This window comes from Octopus bimaculoides, chromosome 8 (assembly GCF_046866305.1).
Source record: "Octopus bimaculoides isolate indiv1 chromosome 8, ASM4686630v1, whole genome shotgun sequence".
In the NCBI taxonomy this organism is placed as follows: Eukaryota; Metazoa; Mollusca; class Cephalopoda; order Octopoda; family Octopodidae; genus Octopus; species Octopus bimaculoides.
Genome location: NC_142935.1, coordinates 1,171,955 through 1,192,609, shown reverse-complemented (window position 1 = coordinate 1,192,609; position 20,655 = coordinate 1,171,955). Strand labels below are relative to the sequence as shown.

Below are 20,655 nucleotides of genomic sequence, written 5' to 3'. Positions count from 1 at the left end.
CCATGGCCAGGCACATTTTTGCAGAATATTGGAAATGAATGACACTGCTTGTATGACAGGGGCACTCATTTACAACTATCACATGATGTCACGACAAGGAGAGACAAAACATGCAGTCACACACACAAATATGTGCGGCATTCACCATGATTGATTGCTAACCACTAAACCTTTTTTCTATTTTCTCTCCTTGTTTATTCCTATGTTCCTTTCTGTCGAAGAGCATAAGCTCAAAACATAAAAGACTTTCTCACTTCCCGAGCGTTAAACTAATACATCTGTTTGTTGTTAACACATCCGCCTTCGTCTTTTGTAAATTCCAACCATATATATATGAATATATATATATATATATATATATATATATATATATATATATATATATATATACATACATACAGTGGATTTCTTTCAGGTGCCATCTACTAGGTACACTTACAAAGCTTTGGTCAGTTTCAGGCTACGGTAGAAGACACTTGTCTGTCGTACCACCACACAGTGGAACTGAACTCAAGACCATGTAGTTGAGAAGCAAGCCGCTTAAGTATGAATAAAAAAAAGGAAGAACAACAAAGGAAAATAATCAAGAGGAGTCAAGCATCTCAATCTCTCAAGTTCTTAAAATTACCGATGCTATACATGAAGATCCATGGCTCATAATTCCTAAAATATTACTCCAAATAAGACAAAATGCTGAGATTAATGGTAAACAGAAATATTTCAATGGAAGGCATAAAACATTGTTGCTATTATCTTGAATATTTAAAAAAAATTCTTTAACCCTTTCGTTACTGAATTCCTGTTGAGATGCTCTGTCTTTCTTTCAATTAATTTTAAATATAACAAAGAATTTAGTAAAATAACTTAGTTAACATTAAGCTAGTGTTAGGAACATAAATTGTGACTAAGGTTTGGTGGAAGATTTTAATTCAAAATTTATGAAAACAAGACATTTGTACTCAGAGCCAGTTTCGGCCAGGTTGGTAATGAAAGGGTTAATTAACTAAAATGTCTGGTGATTATTAATAAATAAAAATGTTCGGTGATTATTAATAAGTAAAAAACAAAACGATGATGCTAATAATGTTTAAGTAGAAACTGAGGTAAAATATTTTTCTTTATAGTTTTAGAGGTTTTACTGTTTCTCTGAAGTAGAGAAATGAAGACCAGAGAAATATATCATCTTGAAAGAAATTGCAAACATAAGTTTACTTAGAGACTGTAAATTAAAGGAAAACAACTCCAATGAATAATGCTGATTATATATATATATATATATATATATATATATATATATATATATATATATATAGTTCAAAAAAACAAAAAAAACAACAAAGTGAGGACGTGATATGGATAGTATTATTGGACGCTCAGGAAAGGAAAGAGAGAGTGTATGACGTTTCAGGCGTAGCCCTTCGTCGGAAAGATGGAAAGTTCGGAGAATGGAAGAACGGAGAAAGAGGAAAATGGAAGAACGGAAAATGGATATATATATATATATATATATATATATATATATATATATATATATATATATAAAGATAGAGCATTCACCATTTTTTCCATACTTGCCATCTTTGATGAGTCAAGTTATTAGATAATCATCTGATTGCCTAATATCTGGAGCAAAACCGATTGGTAAGATAGGCTGCAATGGATCTATAATATCGAGTGTGTGAGAATATATTTGTTGTTGGGTAATGATCTGGGGAAGAAGTACTCAATACAAATGTAGAGTGTATTAGCTTATTTAAACTGGTCCAGTGGACTGTTACGTTGTAGTTTCCAAGGTGTGCAGTTGCTTCTTTGGGCAGGTCAGACTGGACCCAGTGGATGTACACCATGGAAACTCCAGAGTAACAGGTCACAAGAGTAGCTTAAATATGTTATAAAAGTGTGCGTGTTAAAATGTGGAACTTTTATGAACTAAAAATATTTCACATTTTAAGGGAAAATACGAATATTTAATCTAGTTAAAATTTTTACATAATTTCTCTTTTTTTTTTAATGTCTTAATGTGAAAATCAAAAGCAACAGCTTCAACCATTTTCAGGAACTTCCAAGACTAATGGAAAGAATTATCCTAAGAGCAAAGACAGAGAGTAGGCCCACTGTTTACAAATAGATCCCTACTAAAGGAATTAAATGAACAAGTGGTAGATTAAACCATAAACTATGAGACAGATTATTTGTCTACCAGTCAAAAACAACAAGATGAATCATTCAAGGATTTTAATAATTTAAAATTCTAATCAACATAAAAAAAAAGGTAGAAAACACTATGAACAAATGTTAGATTAACCATAAATCATCATCAGTCAATTTGTTCATGGATTATTTTTTTTATATAATAAACCCTGCTCCCCACTCACCCCCAAGAAAAAGCTGTATCACAATGAAGCATGATGAAGACACAGGCAAGTTTAATTATTTATCCGACCCTGGAGCATAAAAACAATGCGTCTGAAGTAGGAATACATATCCAATAATTTCAAATACTATTACTTCATCCAGTCAATGATTGTTATTTCTGATTTATTGATTTTCAATATGGCTAATAATAATAATAATAATCATCCTTTCTAGTATAGGCACAAGGCCTGAAATTTGGTGGAGGAAGGGACTAGTGAGTTACATCGACCCTAGTACTCAACAGGTACTTAATTTATCGACCCCGAAAGTAGGAAAGGCAAAGTCAACCTCAGTGGAATTTGAACTCAGAACATAAAGATGGGCAAAATGCCACCAAGCATTTCGCTCAGCATGCTAACGATTCTACCAGCTCACTGCCTTAATAATAATAATAATCCTTTCTACTAAAGGTGCAAGGCCTGAAATTTGAGGGAAAGGGACTAGTTGATTATATCGACCTCAGTGTTTCACTGGTATTTATTTTATTGGCCCCCGAAAGGATGAAAGGTAAAGTCGACCTCAGCAGAATTTGAACTCAGAATGTAGCAATGAACACAATACTGCTAAGCATTTCATCCAGTGTGCAAACAATTCTGCCAGCTCACCGACTTAATAATAATAATAATAATAATAATAATAATAACAATCTCTGTTGGAGTAAGTTCCTAAATATCTAGGCATGTGAATCAATTTCTATTCCTGCTTTGAAGACTTTTAACATTCATTCCTAGTGGAAAGGCATGAATGTCACACCTGCCGTTTTCCATCACTTAAATCTCAAACTTTATAAGAAATACTCATCATCAACAACAGGATCAACAACAACAATGGACAGGGAAAATATATATGAAGTAAGGTCAGAAAAGTTGGTTTTTGTTTATAAATTAACAGAAATAATAGAGACATTGGTAAATTCCTACGATTTTAAGATTTATGGTAGAATACAGAATACTGGAATATAATGAAGCTTATAAGAATAATAAATAAAAAGTTTCTGATCTGATAAAATCTGTCCAAGGTAAATCTGCAAATGCATGCACTCTCGCACACGTGCACAGACATCCACTAACACACATATAAACACACACACACATTCATACGTGTTATTGACATACACACAAATGTACATGTTCAAATCCATAAACATTTGATTTTGCAGGAAACATCACTTTTTCATATCACAATCCAGAGACCATGGCTCTAGTTCTCTATGAGAAAGAAAAAAAGAAGTATATGGAAGAGGCAAGAGTTTAAAATACAGAAATGGCAGAATTACAAGAAAGAATTGTTTGATTTCAGAGAGAAAGAAAATCATGATAAAAGAGAGAGAAAAAAAAAAGTGTTGTAAATCTCATTTTTTTTTCTTGTGAAATTTTTTTCTTTTATTTTCATCTATTTTTAAAAATTTATTTTGTTCCTTTAGTGATTCTGTTAGTGTTGACACCCTTAAGGTAAACTGTTTTAAGGTTCCTGTGATTTTAGACCTAACAGGCCAAAGTAGATTATATATATATTGCATATCTCTTTCCCTCTCCTTTTCTCTCTTATTCTCTCCATCAATCAATCAATCTCTCTCTCTCTTTTTCTCTCTGGTCATATTAAAGCTATTCCATGTCTTCATTCAACCCTGCCCTAAAGCCTTGCCAAAAAAAAAAAGAAAAAAAACCCAGGGTAAAGTTTGTTTGATTGTTAAATGTACAGGGAACAGCTGTTGACGGAGAGCAGCAGCAGCTGTAGTGGGAGGGGGGGCAGAGTAGTTTGAAAATTGAACAGCTGCTGGTAGAGACATCTGCTGGTCAGGTGTAGAACTTTAACTGTCGAGGTCACACATTATCTCTGAGCTAAATATCAGCTCTCATGTGCTTTGTTGCTGTAAGGCAGAATTGGTGTTGCCAGCTGAGGACTTGGGTGGAATTCTCTTCAATAACGGATTGTCATAGACCCAATGCTCTCCTACTTCATGGAAGTACTGAAAATGGGGAAAAAAAAAAAAAAATTTCTATGGATTATGGATATCATCAAAGAAAGATCAATATACATGCAGACACACAAACAAGTGTTTATCAAATGTTTTTATGTTTTTTTTTTTGATGATGAAAAAATTCTTTTAAGAAGAATTTACAATTCAATAATCATTCAACCGTGTCCAGTGAGTTTTTTCTAAAAACCATCCAGCTTCAACAATATCATTGAATGTTTGTGATGGAGCAAAGCACATAATTTCATTTAAGCAGATGACAGTGTGCCATGTCCTGAGGTGGTGCCATGTAAAAAGCACCTGGCACAAGTGGTTGGTTTTACGAAGGGCACGCAGACACATAGAAACCATGTCAAAACAGGCAACTGGAACCCAGTGCACCTTTCTGATTTGCCAGCTCCTGTCAAACCATCCAATCCGTACCAACATGGAAAACGGACATTAAATGATGACGACGACGATGATGATGATGATGAACACATGCATGGCATTATCAAGCCTCAACAAAAGTGAAATCCATTTCTTGTTTTTCTAAGCCACTGCTGTGACAATATTTGCCTCACTTCAATATATACTGTGTTTTTAACACAGGTCAAAGACATTTTACCTCAGACTGTTCTAGATAATTCCACAGCATCTTGTCTTCTAATGGTGTTTATACATTCAGTATGAGACACAGAAGATGATAGTAATTTAACGTTGTTTCAACTGCAGATACTGAGTTTTTTTTCAGCCCAGTAAGCTTTCTGCAATATCAGTGAATGTATTATTGACCATTTGCTATATATAGAGACAAATTTCATTTAAGCAGGTGACTGTCAGATACACAGCACTGACAAGCTTTGGCAAAACAGAATGCGTCTGTCGTTATCGTAAATCACTGTTATAATAATGTTCACCTCACTGATATATATATATATATATATATATATACACATAATTAAGGGATCAGCAACAGTTGCTGATCCCTTAATTATGTTTATAAATTTATAAGAACTTTTAAATAAGTTCTTCACCGATGATGGTGTTTACATACCAAAGTGCTTGGTAAAAATTATTAATAAATTAATATTCCTTTACCCTTTTATTTGTTATATATATATAAGAATTTAAAAAAATACATTGTAAATAAAAAATGGCATAAAAAACTCAAAAGGAACTCAGCCACCTCGTCTCCATGAGGTACAACAGTCAAGCACATGCCGAAGAGTATTAAACATTGTTTTGTTTCACAGCAGGTCAATTTATAGCTAAATATACCGAGTTCAACTTGTGTTAATATGAAACACAGAGCAAATGATGGGATGTACATGAAATAGCTTGACTTACTAGAAGTAACAGCGAAATGTCCTTCATGCTAGAAAAAGGGGTCAGAGCAGACCTGAGGCAAATATACATTAAACTAATGGTGATGTATAGATCAATAAAGCTGTGATCAAAACAAATTCTGACACATTTACCAGGAAGATGCTGTAAAGACTCTTAGACAAGTTTCTTAATTGGGAAACTAAAAACCTCAAACAACAGTGAAATGATAATTTCTGTTGTTGAATTGTAGCTAAAATAGTGTTTATCAAAAAAAGAAAAAAAAAAAACTCAAAATGATAAAGAAATAAAAAAAAATTAAAAAACTGAGAGAATAGAATGAGAAGAAATGCATTATTTACTAAAAGCTCAGATGTGCTTACTTTAGTTTCCCAAACAAATCCCTTTTCTTTCCGTTCTTTGGCTTCATCCCGCTGCCGTTGTTCCAAAAGATGCTTAGCTTCAGTTGCACTGTTAATATTTTTGATCTTCAAGTTATAAGTAACATCTCTCCAGAGACTGAAGATTGATTAAGAAAAAGAAAAAAAAAATGATATTAATTAATAAAGTTAAATTAAAAATACAACAGAATGTAGACCTTACAATAATCGTTGATTAATTTGTTAGCATTTAGAGTATTCTCTCAAATATTCTTTTGAATGAATTACACATTATTTTGTAGCTTTAATATATCAGTGACATGATTGCTGAATCTTAGAATGACATTGTAGGATAGGTGTGAGAGGCTGAATCTGGCTTGTTTGAATATAAAAGAGGTAGAATATTTGGAGCTGATATGGCTGGTCAAAATGCTGAATGGCTATGTTTATCTGAGAATGAAGGGTGAGAGTTAGAAGTGAAAATGTCTCAATCTCAAGATAGAAATAAAGTGTGGAAAGAGGTTAGAGGGGAGGGGGGTGAGATTCGATCTTGGAATGCTGGACCTTGCAGAAACTGATGAAAAAATAACTGCAACACAAGCAGCAATGTACTGTGTTGAGACAGATGTAGCCAACCCATGCCAGCACGGAGAAATAAAATATAAAATGATGATAATAAGCAGAGTTATTATTATTATTATGCTGATAAAGGCACTGAGCTGTCAGAATTGTTGCTGTGCTTAGTGACATTTCTCTGGCTTTATGTTCTGAGTTCAAATTGGCCTTTCATCCTTTTCAGAACTGATAAAACGAGTAAGAGTCAAGCAGTGGGGATATCACTGTAATGGATTAGTCCCCTCCCCAACAAGATTTCAGGCCTTGCGCCTAAAGTAGAGAGGACCACCTTTATTCTTTTCTACTCTAGGCACAAGGCCCAAAATTAATTAATTAACCGTTTCGTTACCAACCTGGCTGAAACCACCTCTGGCTCTGAGTACAAATGTCTTGTTTTCCTAAGTTTTCAATTAAAATCTTCCACCAAATAACTTTAGTCAAAATTTATGTTCCTAACACTAGCTGAATGATAACCAAGTTATTTTACTAAATTCCTTATTATATTTAAAGTAATTGAAAGAAACACAGAGCATCTCAAAATGAATACGGTAACGAAAGGGTTAAAGCCAGGTGGAAATTTTAAAATTGTAATCATTAGAATTTGATCTCGTTAAGTTTGAAGAAGTTAAATGAATTTTCGGAGAGATACACTAATTTTGTCTTCCTTAGTAATCACAAAAACAAAAACCTTAGTCCATTAATTTTAATATGAAATTACATAATAAAGTAAGATTACATGAAAAATATAACAAGCTCTTAATTGAACTCGTTATAGTATCTCTTCTGTTATGTTTCCATTAAATTACGTTATCTTTCCTTCAATTAAATTTGAAAATAATGAAAAATTTAGCAAAATAACTGTCATTATTAAGCTGGTGTTTGGGACATAAATTAGCATAAAATTTTGATGGAAGGTTTTTAATTAAAGACCATTTTAAAACAAGAAGCTTGCATTGAAGAATCACAGGTTCTTCAATCCAAACTTAGTATCAGAAGTGTTAAAGCACAGAATATAAAACAATTTCTTACTTTCGAGATTCCATAGCATCTTGTTTGTCAAGTTCCTGCACTTGTTTCTTTATTATTGGCATTCTTTTGGTGTCAACAAATACTTCATTCATCTGAAATTTATTAAGAATAGAAACAAAAATACAACAAAACAAAAATTTAGCTGCAACTATTTCGAATATGTTAGCATTATATTTACTAGAGAAACTAATATTCTCACAGTCTCACCAGAAACAGAATATCCAAGATTCCACATATGGATACGAACCTTACACTGCACTACCTCACCTATAACTTACCTGTAATCTTCCTTACCATTCCATTTCTCACGATGGCTGGGACAAGGACAGATTGAGTGCAGGGGATGGACCCTATGGGTGCATATATAAAATTTAAACCACTTCTGATAGATAACTCACTGCATCTCTTCTTCCGTCTACTTCAAGTGCAATCAGAATATACGTCTCAAAGAAGTAGGATATGTTTCAAGTGGAGTAGATAGAGGCATTGGACATAAAAAAACAAAATGTGACAAATGTTGATGCTGTGACACAAGACAGAAATTAATGTTCCTCTAATGAAGGGCTCTGATGAGTAAAGTAATTTCATCACACACACACACACCATCATCATCATCATCATTCAAGTTCTTTTTTCCAAGCTGGGTTGGGCCATTTGACAGGAGCTGGCCAGTGCAGGCTCCGGTTGTCTGTTTTGGCATGGTTTCTATGGTTTCTATGGTTTCTATGGTTGGGTGCCTTTCCTAACAGCCATATACAGAATTTTTAGTTTCACTTCATATCTGATTTATGTTGACATTACAAGCCTATCATTTCCAAAAACACCTGTGCTGGTGGACACATGAAAAGCACTCAATATACTCTATAAAGTGTTGGCATTAGGAAGGGCATCCAGCCATAGAAACCATGCCAAAACAGACAACTGGAGCCTGGTGCAGCCCTCCAGCTGGCCAGCCCTGGTCAAATCATCCAACCCATGCCAGCATGGAAGATGGACGTTAAATGATGATGATGATGACAATAATGATCCAAATTTGTATGACGACCAACTAAATTCAATAGAAAGCTAAAATAAGAACAAGCCTGGAAAATTCTTATTTGTATTAAAAATTTGGTTGAAATATGAACAAAGGAAATATATTCAATAATGAAGACTTAATGTTAAATTTTAAAACAAGTGAAAAGCTTTCAGCAAGAATAAAAAATGAAACGGTGAGGCATCTACTTACTCCTGATGAATGTTTAGCATACATTACACCATTCCATTCACCTTCAATACTACAAAAGGGTTTTTTCTCATTAGCTGCCAGAATTTCAGCTGTAATCCTATGTTTCTTACCACCATAAAAAGGCTGTGTGAATAATTAAAAATACATAAATAAAACCAAAACAGATTTAAGGAAGTGCAACAATAATTCTAATTATGTTAGGCCAGGAGTGGAGGAACTCGCTGCCTGCTGAAATGATTACTGCCCTTGTAAATCAAGTTGATGATTTCTAAAAAGGATGCAATGGTACTGTACATGATTGCCAAGAACTCAAAATTTTAATAACTTTGTATTAAGTAAACAAATAAAATGTAAACATGTGGATTCTATGCATCTTTCATTCATATAATTCCATAATTTCAAATTCAAATTTCTTATCTAGCTTCATATTTTTGATGAAATGATTATCTCCCTTATAATAGCTGTGACCATTAAGGGAACCATATATTGATAACCTTCTCTAAAAATCTATAAAAGAAAAACAACCATAAAAACAGTTGAACTTTAAGAATAAAATAGCAATTTGATGTAAGTTACATACTTATAAATTTGGAAAATTAACAATTCTTTTCGCAATGGCACCCAACAAGGTATGCACATAATTTGTGCCAGCACTATAAAAAGTCTGTGTTCCATGTTCGCAATGGGGTAGGATGGTACCACAAGAGCTGGCCAGGCCGATGCCTGCACTGGACTTCTGGGATGGTTTTGGCAAGATTAGGTGAGTAGTGCTTTTTACGTGGCACAAGCACAGGTGAGCTAAGTTTTGGCAAGGTTTTTACAGCTGGATGCTCTTTCTAACACTAACCACTTTACAGTGAGGGCACCTGCACTGACAGGGTCATCAAGTACTTGCAAGGCAAAAACTTTTAAAAGGGGAGGCAACATTGGAGGAGGTGCTGATGAAAAGGTTATAGCGAGACAGATATATTGATTTAATAAAATTCAGAACAACAATCATAGGTGCAGGTGTAGCTTAGTTCACTTCCCAACCACATGAGTTTGGGTTCAGTCCCACTGCATGGCACTTCGGGCAACTGTCTTCTACTATAGCCCTGGGCCAACCAAAACCTTGTGAGTGGATTTGACAGGTGGACTCTGAGATGATGCTGTTGTGTGTGTGCCTCCGTCTTGGCATCAGATGATGGCTGCAAGCAAGTGTCACCCTTATCCAGATGCTTTCGCTCGTTTCCATTCTTCCTCAACAATATGTCTGGTCATTCAGAGTCACCACCTTGCTTAGCGACAGGAAGAACATCCGGCCATGTAAAATCTAGCTCAAAAAGTTCCATCTTACGCAAGGATGGAAAAGTGAATGTTAACACAATAATGACGATGACTAGAATGTCTATGAATAATAAATTTGTTTACATAAATATTCCAAAGCCGCATTTAGGGGCGTTACCTTATAATTATCAAGAACTATTATCGTTTATACTTTCCTCCATAAATTTTTAGTCTTTCTTGTATAAATTATGTCAATTTAAGTGTTGGGTAACCTATGTTTGTAAATACTAACTTGTAACTTTGGCACTAAGTCACATAAAGGATACAGTTAACTGATTCAATCCCCAGTATATTACAGGTAGTTAATTCATGGTGCTGATAAACAGATAGTCAACTTCAGGGGTGTTTTCACTCAGAAGATGAAGGGACATAACTCAACACTACCATTCAGTTCGGCAAAACTATTTCTGTCGCTTTTATGCCTTTAAGTTACAAAATACCATATTTTTTTTCTTTTCAATGCTTGCATGGTTGAGATGGGAAGATTTTCTAAGGCTGAATGCCCTTCCTGTTGGCAATCTTCACCTGTTTCCAAACAAGGTAATATTTTCCCCTATGGTCTGACATGTTTTTATTGAAAATTGGAAACAAAAACATGCAGCTTGTATGAGAGAGAGAGAGGGCTATTATTTTAAGCTGTTAAGGGTCATATATAAACAAAAGTATTTCTTTAAAAGCTTCCTGCACACCAACCTTCGTATGAAATTCAATATTTGCACTATAGCCACTCTTTGGACAAGTCAAAGAGACTTTACCACCAAGCTCAACCCAAGGAACTGTTAAAATGGACCTGTAAGAAAATAAGAAAAGTTATTTAAAGACATAAATAGATTAGTTCAACAGCTACAGATAACATCCGCATGTCCACACACACGCGCACCCACTGATTTCAAATTTTGGTACAAGGCCAGCAATTTCTGAGGAGGGGGGTAAGTTGATTACATCAACCCCAGTACACAACTGGTACATAATTTATAGACCTTGAAAGAATGAACACGGAACATAAAGACAGACAAAATGCTGCTGTTAGGCATTCTGCCTGGTATGCTAATGACTCTGCCAGCTCGGATACAAATATTGGGTAATAAAAAATGGAATGACACATAAAATACCATTATTCTACAAAATGATTTTATTTTGGCATGAATTTTCATAAATCACGATTTTATGTCTTTTGATGACAGTCATTGCCTACTCTCCCATTTCATAAGAATCATCAACCATCCTTCCACCCTCATCCACCATTTACTATTTCCACCCCTCAACTCCACCCAATTTCTACAGTCATCATTTGCCCTTCCTTGCCCCTCCCCTCCAATGTATATCTATCATCAACCGATCCTCAACGTTTGTCCTTCGTTATATTTCACCCCCCCTCCCTCTGACCCATTACCCATCCCTCAATCTCCGTTTCTCTGTCACCCCTCCCATTTACCTTCTTATACCTCCATGGTTCATCCTGACAGTTCAACTTTACTTTATCCCTCATTCCAGCTTCACCTCACCTTCTCTCCTATAAGTAGCCATGCAGCTCCTGTACAGCAAAAAACGTGTGGTTCTGGTCCTTCTCTCACACTTCAACAGAGCATAAAGCTACCTCCCTCTCTACAGTAACCCCACAAGCTGAGGAGGTTTTTAGTCTTGTGAGCTGAGCAAAAACTAAATGTTTCATTTCCTCTTTTATCTTTAATAAAAAAAAAAACCAACATCTTACATTTTTTTGGGGGGGGGGGGGGTCATTATACTAGTAATAATAATAATAATAATAATAAATGCCCTGATGCAGTACCAGGCAGTGGCTCTCATGGCTTCTGATCTTAACTGATTGGAAGTGTTATCATGACATTGTTCTGTCTTAGTATAAAAGATGAGCTACAGCAAATATTTTGCTCAATATCACAGATTTGCTTGTCAGTTGTTTGACTTTAACCAGTTGAGCATGTCCTTTGGTGGCTGACGATATGTGCATCTCTGATCAGGAGCAGAAGTAGTGGGGGATCATCTTAGCCATGTGTTGAGAGGAATTCTTTCTAGTTTGGATAATTCACCTCTGGAAACATGGGTGTTTCGTTCAACATCCTTAAACAACCCTTATTCAGGGACCTTTTGAGAAGGATGGGCAACTTGACCTGAAGAATATTCTAACTGGACCTCACCTGCAAGGTCATGCGCTGTTTATCTTGATGAGATCACCATGTCGCGCACATATGGTTATGATGCATGTGCCTGGTGTACTCTTATCAGACAGGTAGTCATGATGGGTATATTGGGCTTCGTATATTTTACCCCAGTCTCACTTTGATGGCATGCACTGCTCTCTCACTCAACAACAACAACAATAATGATAATAAACGTGAACATTCCAGTTATTAAAATGTCTGCATATTTTACGAAGAGAAAGTGAGACTCAGTTGTCTGAAATGAATTTTTAAGACAAACATCATCATAGACATGAAATAAAACTCCTCTACTAACCTTCCATAACCATTTGGAAATGTGAATATGTACTCTTCTTCAAAATCTGGGACTGATAGGACTGCTTGCCCAATCATATGAACACCGATGGACAAACCAAGAAATTTAGATTTCGTCCATATGTATCCATCCAAGCTGATTCTTTTATCGTAGTGTTCTGCATAGAAGGCAGAGACTGGATAAAAGAAAAACAAAATTTAATACAACTCAAACAAAAATAAATACAATTAAATATAAACATTCGAAAATATTTTGTTGTGTCTTGCAGGGGGTGGATCATTATGACAATGATAACACATGCACAGGTTCAATTCCACTTCTTTATTGCTAGTCAATTGGTTAAATATCTCATCATCTAACTAATCAATCATTTGTTTAATGTCTTGGTTAAACAATCAATCTGTTGTTTGTAGTCAAATTTCTTTCATCGAAGTGAAATTGAACCAGCACATGTGTGATAGTGCAATGATTCTCCCAAGACACAGTAAAATTTGAATCTAAAGTAAATTTCCCTAACATGAGTATGAGTTGAATACAAAAGATTATTACAAAATTAAATAACGGATGAAAGATGATAAAGTTATCATAAAATTCAAAGAGTACAAAGTTACCGGCCACCTCCTGCTTTTTTAAAAGATAACCATTTTAAATATCACCCAAATATGAATAATGGTTGAAATAAACAACTAATTAATTAGTTTAAACTATACAACATAATAAACAAACTTATATACAGAAAAGAAAATATTAGCATTAAGTAAGCTGATGTGTACAACAACAACAACAAAAAGTTTACTTCAAATCTAATTATGATCATCACTGAGAGAAAAAAAAGAGTAGATTTGACAGACTTTTCTATTGATCTTTGTATTAAAAATCAATCAAAACTTTTAAGAAACTGCTGTAAAAAAGCCTCTTCACAACATCTAACAATGGATATAACTTGAACAATTTGGAGAGAAAGTGAAATGGAAGTTGTGAGGCAATGCCTTTTCCAAAAGTCCTTAGTGATCCACAAAATAGATTTGGGTGAGATTCTAATGTCAATTCTATGTCAATATTATATTTAGATTACTAGATATTGGTTTTACCAGGCAAAAAGAGTGAGAGCGAGAGAGAGAGAGAGAGAGAATAATTCATTAATACATGTTTGATGAAACTAATGGTTTTAAAATTTGTTAACTTCATTGGGGCCTTTCTAGCTACAAACAGTTCCACTAACCCCTAATGAAGAGAAAAGGTAGTTAACCCTTTTGTTACCATATTTCTGTTGAGATGTTCGGTGTTTCTTTCAATTAATTTAAAATATAAGAAAGAATTTAGTAAAATAACTTTGTTATCATTAAGTTAGTGTTAGGAAAATAAACTGTGACTAAGGTTTGCTGGAAGACTTTAATTCAGAACTTTTGAAAACAAGACATTTGTACTACAAAGCCGCAGAGGTGGTTTCAGCCGGGTTGGTAACGAAAGGGGTCAAAGGTACTTGAAAGAGAAATAAAGCTCCACTTACTTGGTGGGTGATGTGAGACTTGTTCAGCAATAAAAATTAAATTATCTTCTCTTGCCCAAGGGAAAAGTGGACTCTCAGCTGTACTCTGAAAGATGAAATGGTTTTATTCCTTCACTGCTTTCAGTTGTTGCAAAAGGGTTAGGGTTAGACTTGAAAACAAATCTCTTTAAAAGTAATGCACAAAGAAATCTTCCGATGAGATAACTGAGAAGGTACAATCATTTTTGACAGTGGTGAAAAGGGGTACAAATTAGATTACTGACCAAGTACAATAATTTTTCACATTGATGAAAGAATACAAATTTGATTATTGACAATGTACAATACATTCTCACATTCATGAAAGGGAGTACAAATTAGAATACTGATAAAGTACAATAGTTTCTCACACTAGTGAAAGAGAGTACAAAGTTTGAAGAGAAGATGTATAGTTGATTAAATTAGTTTGTTACATTTTTAATTGATCAATTAGAGATGAGAGGCAAAAATCAATCATGATTGAATTTTATCAACTATTGTTCATCACCCTTCTGAAACATCCCCATCTCTCCCCAGATTTAAGGGTTTCCTCTTTCACGGTAAATATTAGGAATCGCTTTTTCCAGGGACTTCATTTTGATATTACTTTTACAGTTAAAATGTTGAGAATGATATAATGAAGTCTGTGCTCTGTTTTATGACATCTGTACAATTCTCAACAAAGTCTAAATACATTCCAACGAAGAATACTGTCCAAACATCAATAACGATTGCTTTCCTTTTAAATGACAAGGAGAATCCTTAACCAGTTTTAGGGGAGAGGGGTTAGTTGATTACATCAACCCAAGTATTTGACAGGCAATTTATTTTATCAACCCATAAAAGGACAAATAGAAAAGTTGACCTTGGTGGGATTTGAACTCATAATGCTTGTAAGTATTTGGTTTGACACACTAACAATTCTGCCAACTTGCCACCTTACTACTACTACTGCTGCTGCTGCTGCTAATGATAATAATAATAATTTATTTATGAATCTCTAAGAGCTCACAAAAACATGTTAGTGGGTGGTACAGGGCAATAAAATGTGGGGTTACGCAAAGAAGCGTGTAAAAAGTCGTAAAACAGTAACAATATAAATTCTAATGTTAAACAATTCCCCAAAAGAGGGAGACTTCCTTGGGCTACTCATGGAAACCCCACAAAACCATGGTTTTTGCCTGGACAACTAGGGTAAGTGCCCTCTCCACATCATCTTCCTTCAATCTACAGGCACATGCGTAGAGTAAGCCCGTTCACTGAGACCAGTCCTGCCACATTCACCAACCTTTGAACAAAATTGCTGGGAGGCAGCACTTCCCTTTCCACCCTCACTTTCTTTTTCAGGTGATGAGGGCTTGGCCAAAGAGGAAACTGTCTGTCTTCAGCCCTTTCATGTGTCTAAGGGGATTTGAGAGATTTCTTTTAAACCAAACACATTTTTTGTCAAGAAAAAACACTGTAACATTAACTCACACAGTTGGAGACACCAGGAATTTTCCAGTGACACCGGAATATTTCTCCTAGAATTGGATTATAAGGTTTCTTAGCTATTTCACTCTTTCGGCCTGCATGGAAAGCAGACATGTACCATCTTACAACTTGTAGCATTCGGTCTTTGGGATTGTCAATGTCAGCAATCCTAAAATAAAGGCAAGTTTTTGGTTTTTTCAGATGATAAATATAATTTTAAGTAAGTGATAAATATAATTTTAAGTAAGTGATAAATATAACTTTAAGTAAGTGATAAAAATAATTTCAGCTAAGTGATAAATATAATTTTAAGTTAGTGATAAATATAATTTTAAGTTAGTGATAAATATAATTTTAAGTTAGTGATAAATATAATTTTAAGTTAGTGATAAATATAATTTTAAGTTAGTGATAAATATAATTTTAAGTTAGTGATAAATATAATTTTAAGTTAGTGATAAATATAATTTTAAGTTAGTGATAAATATAATTTTAAGTTAGTGATAAATATAATTTTAAGTTAGTGATAAATATAATTTTAAGTTAGTGATAAATATAATTTTAAGTTAGTGATAAATATAATTTTAAGTTAGTGATAAATATAATTTTAAGTTAGTGATAAATATAATTTTAAGTTAGTGATAAATATAATTTTAAGTTAGTGATAAATATAATTTTAAGTTAGTGATAAATATAATTTTAAGTTAGTGATAAATATAATTTTAAGTTAGTGATAAATATAATTTTAAGTTAGTGATAAATATAATTTTAAGTTAGTGATAAATATAATTTTAAGTTAGTGATAAATATAATTTTAAGTTAGTGATAAATATAATTTTAAGTTAGTGATAAATATAATTTTAAGTTAGTGATAAATATAATTTTAAGTTAGTGATAAATATAATTTTAGGTGTGTTATATTTAGATAAAGGATAAACAATAAATTTATGACAAATTTGTCATAATCCTTAATCACTCAATAATTGTAACATTTGAACAATGAAATATAAAATAGATTTTATAAGCAGAAGTATGACAAAAGGCCTTCCAGCCATGACAATCTGTCTTTCTGTATATCAGGGACTACAAGCTATAATGTCTTTCCTGTAAAGTGGTCATCAAGCAATTGGAGACAAGATTGGAGGGAAAGGACTCTCTAAGTGTTGCTGAGAATATGATGACCTCTGTAGTGTTGGTGCCACAGTAAAATACATTAAGTACGTTCTGTAAAGTGGTTGGCATCAGAAAAAAAAGGGCATCCAGCTGCAGAAACCTTGAACCTTGCTGAAAATAGACCATAGAATCAAGGCATGGTTCTAAAATGTCTGGGAAGAGCAGTCACTGTAAATAACTGGCTTAGACTGTGACAACCTGTACAACCCATACCAGCATGGAAAGCTGTTGTTGCTGCTGCTGCTGCTGATGACTAAGAGAAAATATGGTGCGAGTCTTTAGAGGCTGTGGTTGTGGGGGTTTAAATCATAACATTTGGCTACTCTGAGCAAATTATTCTACTTGCTTCTGACTAATTAATGAACCACCTTTACTTAATGACTCATTAATTAGCAATGGGAAACAGTATCCTGTTAATAATATTACTCTAAAAATACACAAAAGTTCATAATCATAAAACCATTTTGGAAAAAAACTGGTTGTAAAAGCTGTTAAACGTAAAACATTTACGAAGTCAACAGATTCGAAACAAAGTGGATCTCTAACACGCAGAGGTAATCTGCAGACATTACTGTGGGGGTTATGAAGTTTGCTTCTGACCATATGGTTCTGGGTTCAACCCTACTGCATGGCACTTTGGACAAGTGTCCTCTACAAGAGCCTAACCAAAGCTCTGTGAATGGATTTAGAAGATGTGTGTGTGTGTGTGTGTGTGTGTGTGTGTGTGTGTGTGTGTGCCTCTTTGTCACTGTGTGAAAGTTGTAGGTGAATATCAATGTCATACAAGTAGTGTCATTTGTTTCCAGCCTTCCCTGAAAACATGGCCAGCTAAAGTGCTGTTCAACATTTGAAGTAATAGGGGAAACATTAACCTGTTTGGAAACAGATGAGGGTTGGCTACAGGAAGGCCATCCAACCATAGAAAATCTAGTATAATAAACTCCATTTGATGCATGCATGCATGGAGAAGTGGACATTAAAACATTGATGGTGACGATGATAATGTAGTTACTTACTTAACAAATAGATCTGGATGTGCAAAAAAGTCAGCATACATCTCAAGAAGAGAACGCCTCTCTAGAATGAATGTTGGCAGCACCACTTTAGTCAAGTCCATTCCAATACGTACTTGAGATAACAAATGAGTGATGACACTGCCATGATTTTCCAAGGACTCCACTGCAAGAAGAAAACAGAAATTTGTACAAACCAAACAAAAAGAAAGTTGAATTGCTAAGTCCTCCAAAACAAACCTTTTGTTATTTAGATGAAAAACATGCTAAAATATACATAAACATTCACAAAAGCAGTGATAGCGGGGATGGTGAAGATGGTAAAAGGTATGAAGTTCATAAACATGATGTGCTTGGCCCAACCCCACCCAATCTTCTGTCCATGACACATTGTTTAAGTAGAAGGATAACCTTGATAAACTCTTGGTAAAGAAGCAGTCATGTATAAATGTTAATGAATAACATTCAATATGTATTGTCCATATATATATATATATATATATATATATAAAACACACTTAACCTTGATACTGGTAAAAAGTGATACTCATCCCCCTGTTGTACATCCTTTAATGTTGTATCACCTGCAGAAATGGATCCATGAAGATGATCACCCCAATGCCCACGGATCCTACGGACTGCACTGTAATCATCTCATAAATAAGGATAGTGATCTTAAGAGACATGTAATTTGTGGAAACACGCGTAGTGATGCCTTAAATGTTTATAAATTTCATCCAAGGGTTATTCTTCTGATAATTATATGTGCATGTGTGTGTGTGTGTGTGTGTGTGTGTGTGTGTGTGTGTGTGTGTATATATATACATATATATACACACACATGTATTTAGTATATATATATGTTTATATGTAACATTTAATATTAACAGTGACTGTTTTCTGATTGTGGCCAAAGGATACTTCCAAAGTTACGCATAACATGACATGTAGCACACTGACAGGTTACAATAATCTCATGTGATATTGAAAGTCACTGAAGCATGCAACTTACATTCTTCTCTATCTTCTTCATCATAAAGTTCTGGAACAAAAAAAAAAATTAAAGTTGGAATATTAAAAATAGAAAATATTAACAGCTTTAAGAAAAAAAAATCACACACAATTTCCTCGTTTTCTTCCACACAAGCAGGTAATTACAATAATAATAATAATAATAATGATAATGATTTCAAATTTTGGCTCAAGGCCAGCAATTTGGGAGGATGGGGGAAGTTGATTACAGCAACCCCACTGCTCATCTGGTACTTAGGTTATCTACCTCTGAAAGGATGGACGGCAAAGTTGACCTTAGTGGAATTTGAACTTAGAATGTAAATTCAGAAGAAATGATGCAAAGCATTTTCCCTGATATACTAATAATTCTAGCAACACGTCAATGGTGTAATATTAACCAAACCACTGAGGAAAATATTACAAATTAACATACACCGACATGAGATTATTTGTAGGTAAAGGACCATCATCATCATCAACATCATCATCATTTTAATGCCAACTTTTCCATGTTTGCTTGGATCAGAAGGAATTTGTTGAGGCACATTTTCAACAGCTGGATGCCTTTCCTGTTGTCAACCCTCACTTTCTTTCCAAGCAAGCTAATATTTCCCAATAATTGAACATGTTTTAATGGAAGACTGGAAATGAATAAATTAATGAATGACAGTGTTCTTATAACAGTGACACTCATTTACAACTATTACATGATGTTGAGATGATGAGGCATACACACAAAGTGGGCTTCTTTCTGTTTCCACTGACCAAATTCACTCACAAAGCTTTGATTGGCCTGAGGTCCAATACTTGCTTAAGGTGCCATGCTGTAAGACTGAATTTGAAAACCATGATGCTGGGAAACAAACTTTTTAACTCATACCTGTACCTACTCATGCCCCCACTTCCACCACTCTTTCTGCCAGTGCCCCCTGACCGGCTACTGAGCCATGGCTCCCATGCTGGGGACATGTAAAAAGCACCAACTAGATGTGGTCGATGCCAGTGCCCCTTCACTGGCTTCCATGCTGGTGGCACGTAAAAAGCACCATCCAAACGTGGTTGATGCCAGTGCCGCTTGACTGGCCCATGCCAGTAGAAAGCACCCACTACACTCTTGGAGTGGTTGGTGTTAGGAAGGGCATCCAGCTGTAGAAATGCTGCCAGAACAGATTGGAGCCTGGTGCAGCCTCCTGGCTTGCCAGTCCTCAGTCAAACCGTCCAACCCATGCTAGCATGGAAAGCAGATGTTAAACGATGATGATGATATAAGTAAGAGTTTGTCTTGGTGTTTGTCCCCCACCCACTACTTGTTAACTGCTGCTGGTTTGTTAATGTGCCCATAACTTAGTGGTTCAGCAAAAGAGGTTGATAAAATAAGTACCACACTTAAAAAATAAGCACTGGGGCTGATTTGTTCGACTGAGCCCATCAAAACTGTGCCCCAGCATGGCCGCAACCCAATGACAGAAACAAGGAAAAGAGTACAAAGAGTAAAGAATTACCATCAAATATATCGTCTTCAGAAGTGATAACACGTGGAAGAGCCGTTTCAACAGGACTTTCTTCAGCTGGCGTTTGCATTGGACTGGCTTCTCCTGAAGTTGCAGATTTTCTGCAAGACATCAAGACAAAAAGAAAGTGAGATGCTCTTTTAATTATTGAACTGGTTTCTCTTGAAGTTGCAGATTTTCTACATCAAGAGC

At 34.7% G+C, this 20,655-nt stretch overlaps 1 protein-coding gene across 1 annotated transcript in view; it reads right to left on the bottom strand.

Annotated features, from left to right (window-relative positions):
* Positions 1 to 3,769: 3,769 nt before the first annotated feature.
* The window catches only part of LOC106876619 (oxysterol-binding protein-related protein 9), a 115,893-nt gene continuing 99,007 nt past the window's right edge, over positions 3,770 to 20,655 (bottom strand). The window contains exons 11-21 of the mRNA XM_089356889.1: positions 20,455 to 20,564; positions 18,951 to 18,980; positions 17,942 to 18,104; positions 15,756 to 15,921; positions 14,262 to 14,346; positions 12,752 to 12,926; positions 10,970 to 11,066; positions 8,951 to 9,073; positions 7,723 to 7,814; positions 6,082 to 6,217; positions 3,770 to 4,384 (exon numbers count right to left, since the gene is read on the bottom strand). Coding sequence (XP_089213015.1) covers positions 4,271 to 4,384; positions 6,082 to 6,217; positions 7,723 to 7,814; positions 8,951 to 9,073; positions 10,970 to 11,066; positions 12,752 to 12,926; positions 14,262 to 14,346; positions 15,756 to 15,921; positions 17,942 to 18,104; positions 18,951 to 18,980; positions 20,455 to 20,564 — 1,291 coding nt within the window. The 3' untranslated portion in view covers positions 3,770 to 4,270. The remainder of the gene's footprint in view (positions 4,385 to 6,081; positions 6,218 to 7,722; positions 7,815 to 8,950; positions 9,074 to 10,969; positions 11,067 to 12,751; positions 12,927 to 14,261; positions 14,347 to 15,755; positions 15,922 to 17,941; positions 18,105 to 18,950; positions 18,981 to 20,454; positions 20,565 to 20,655) is intronic.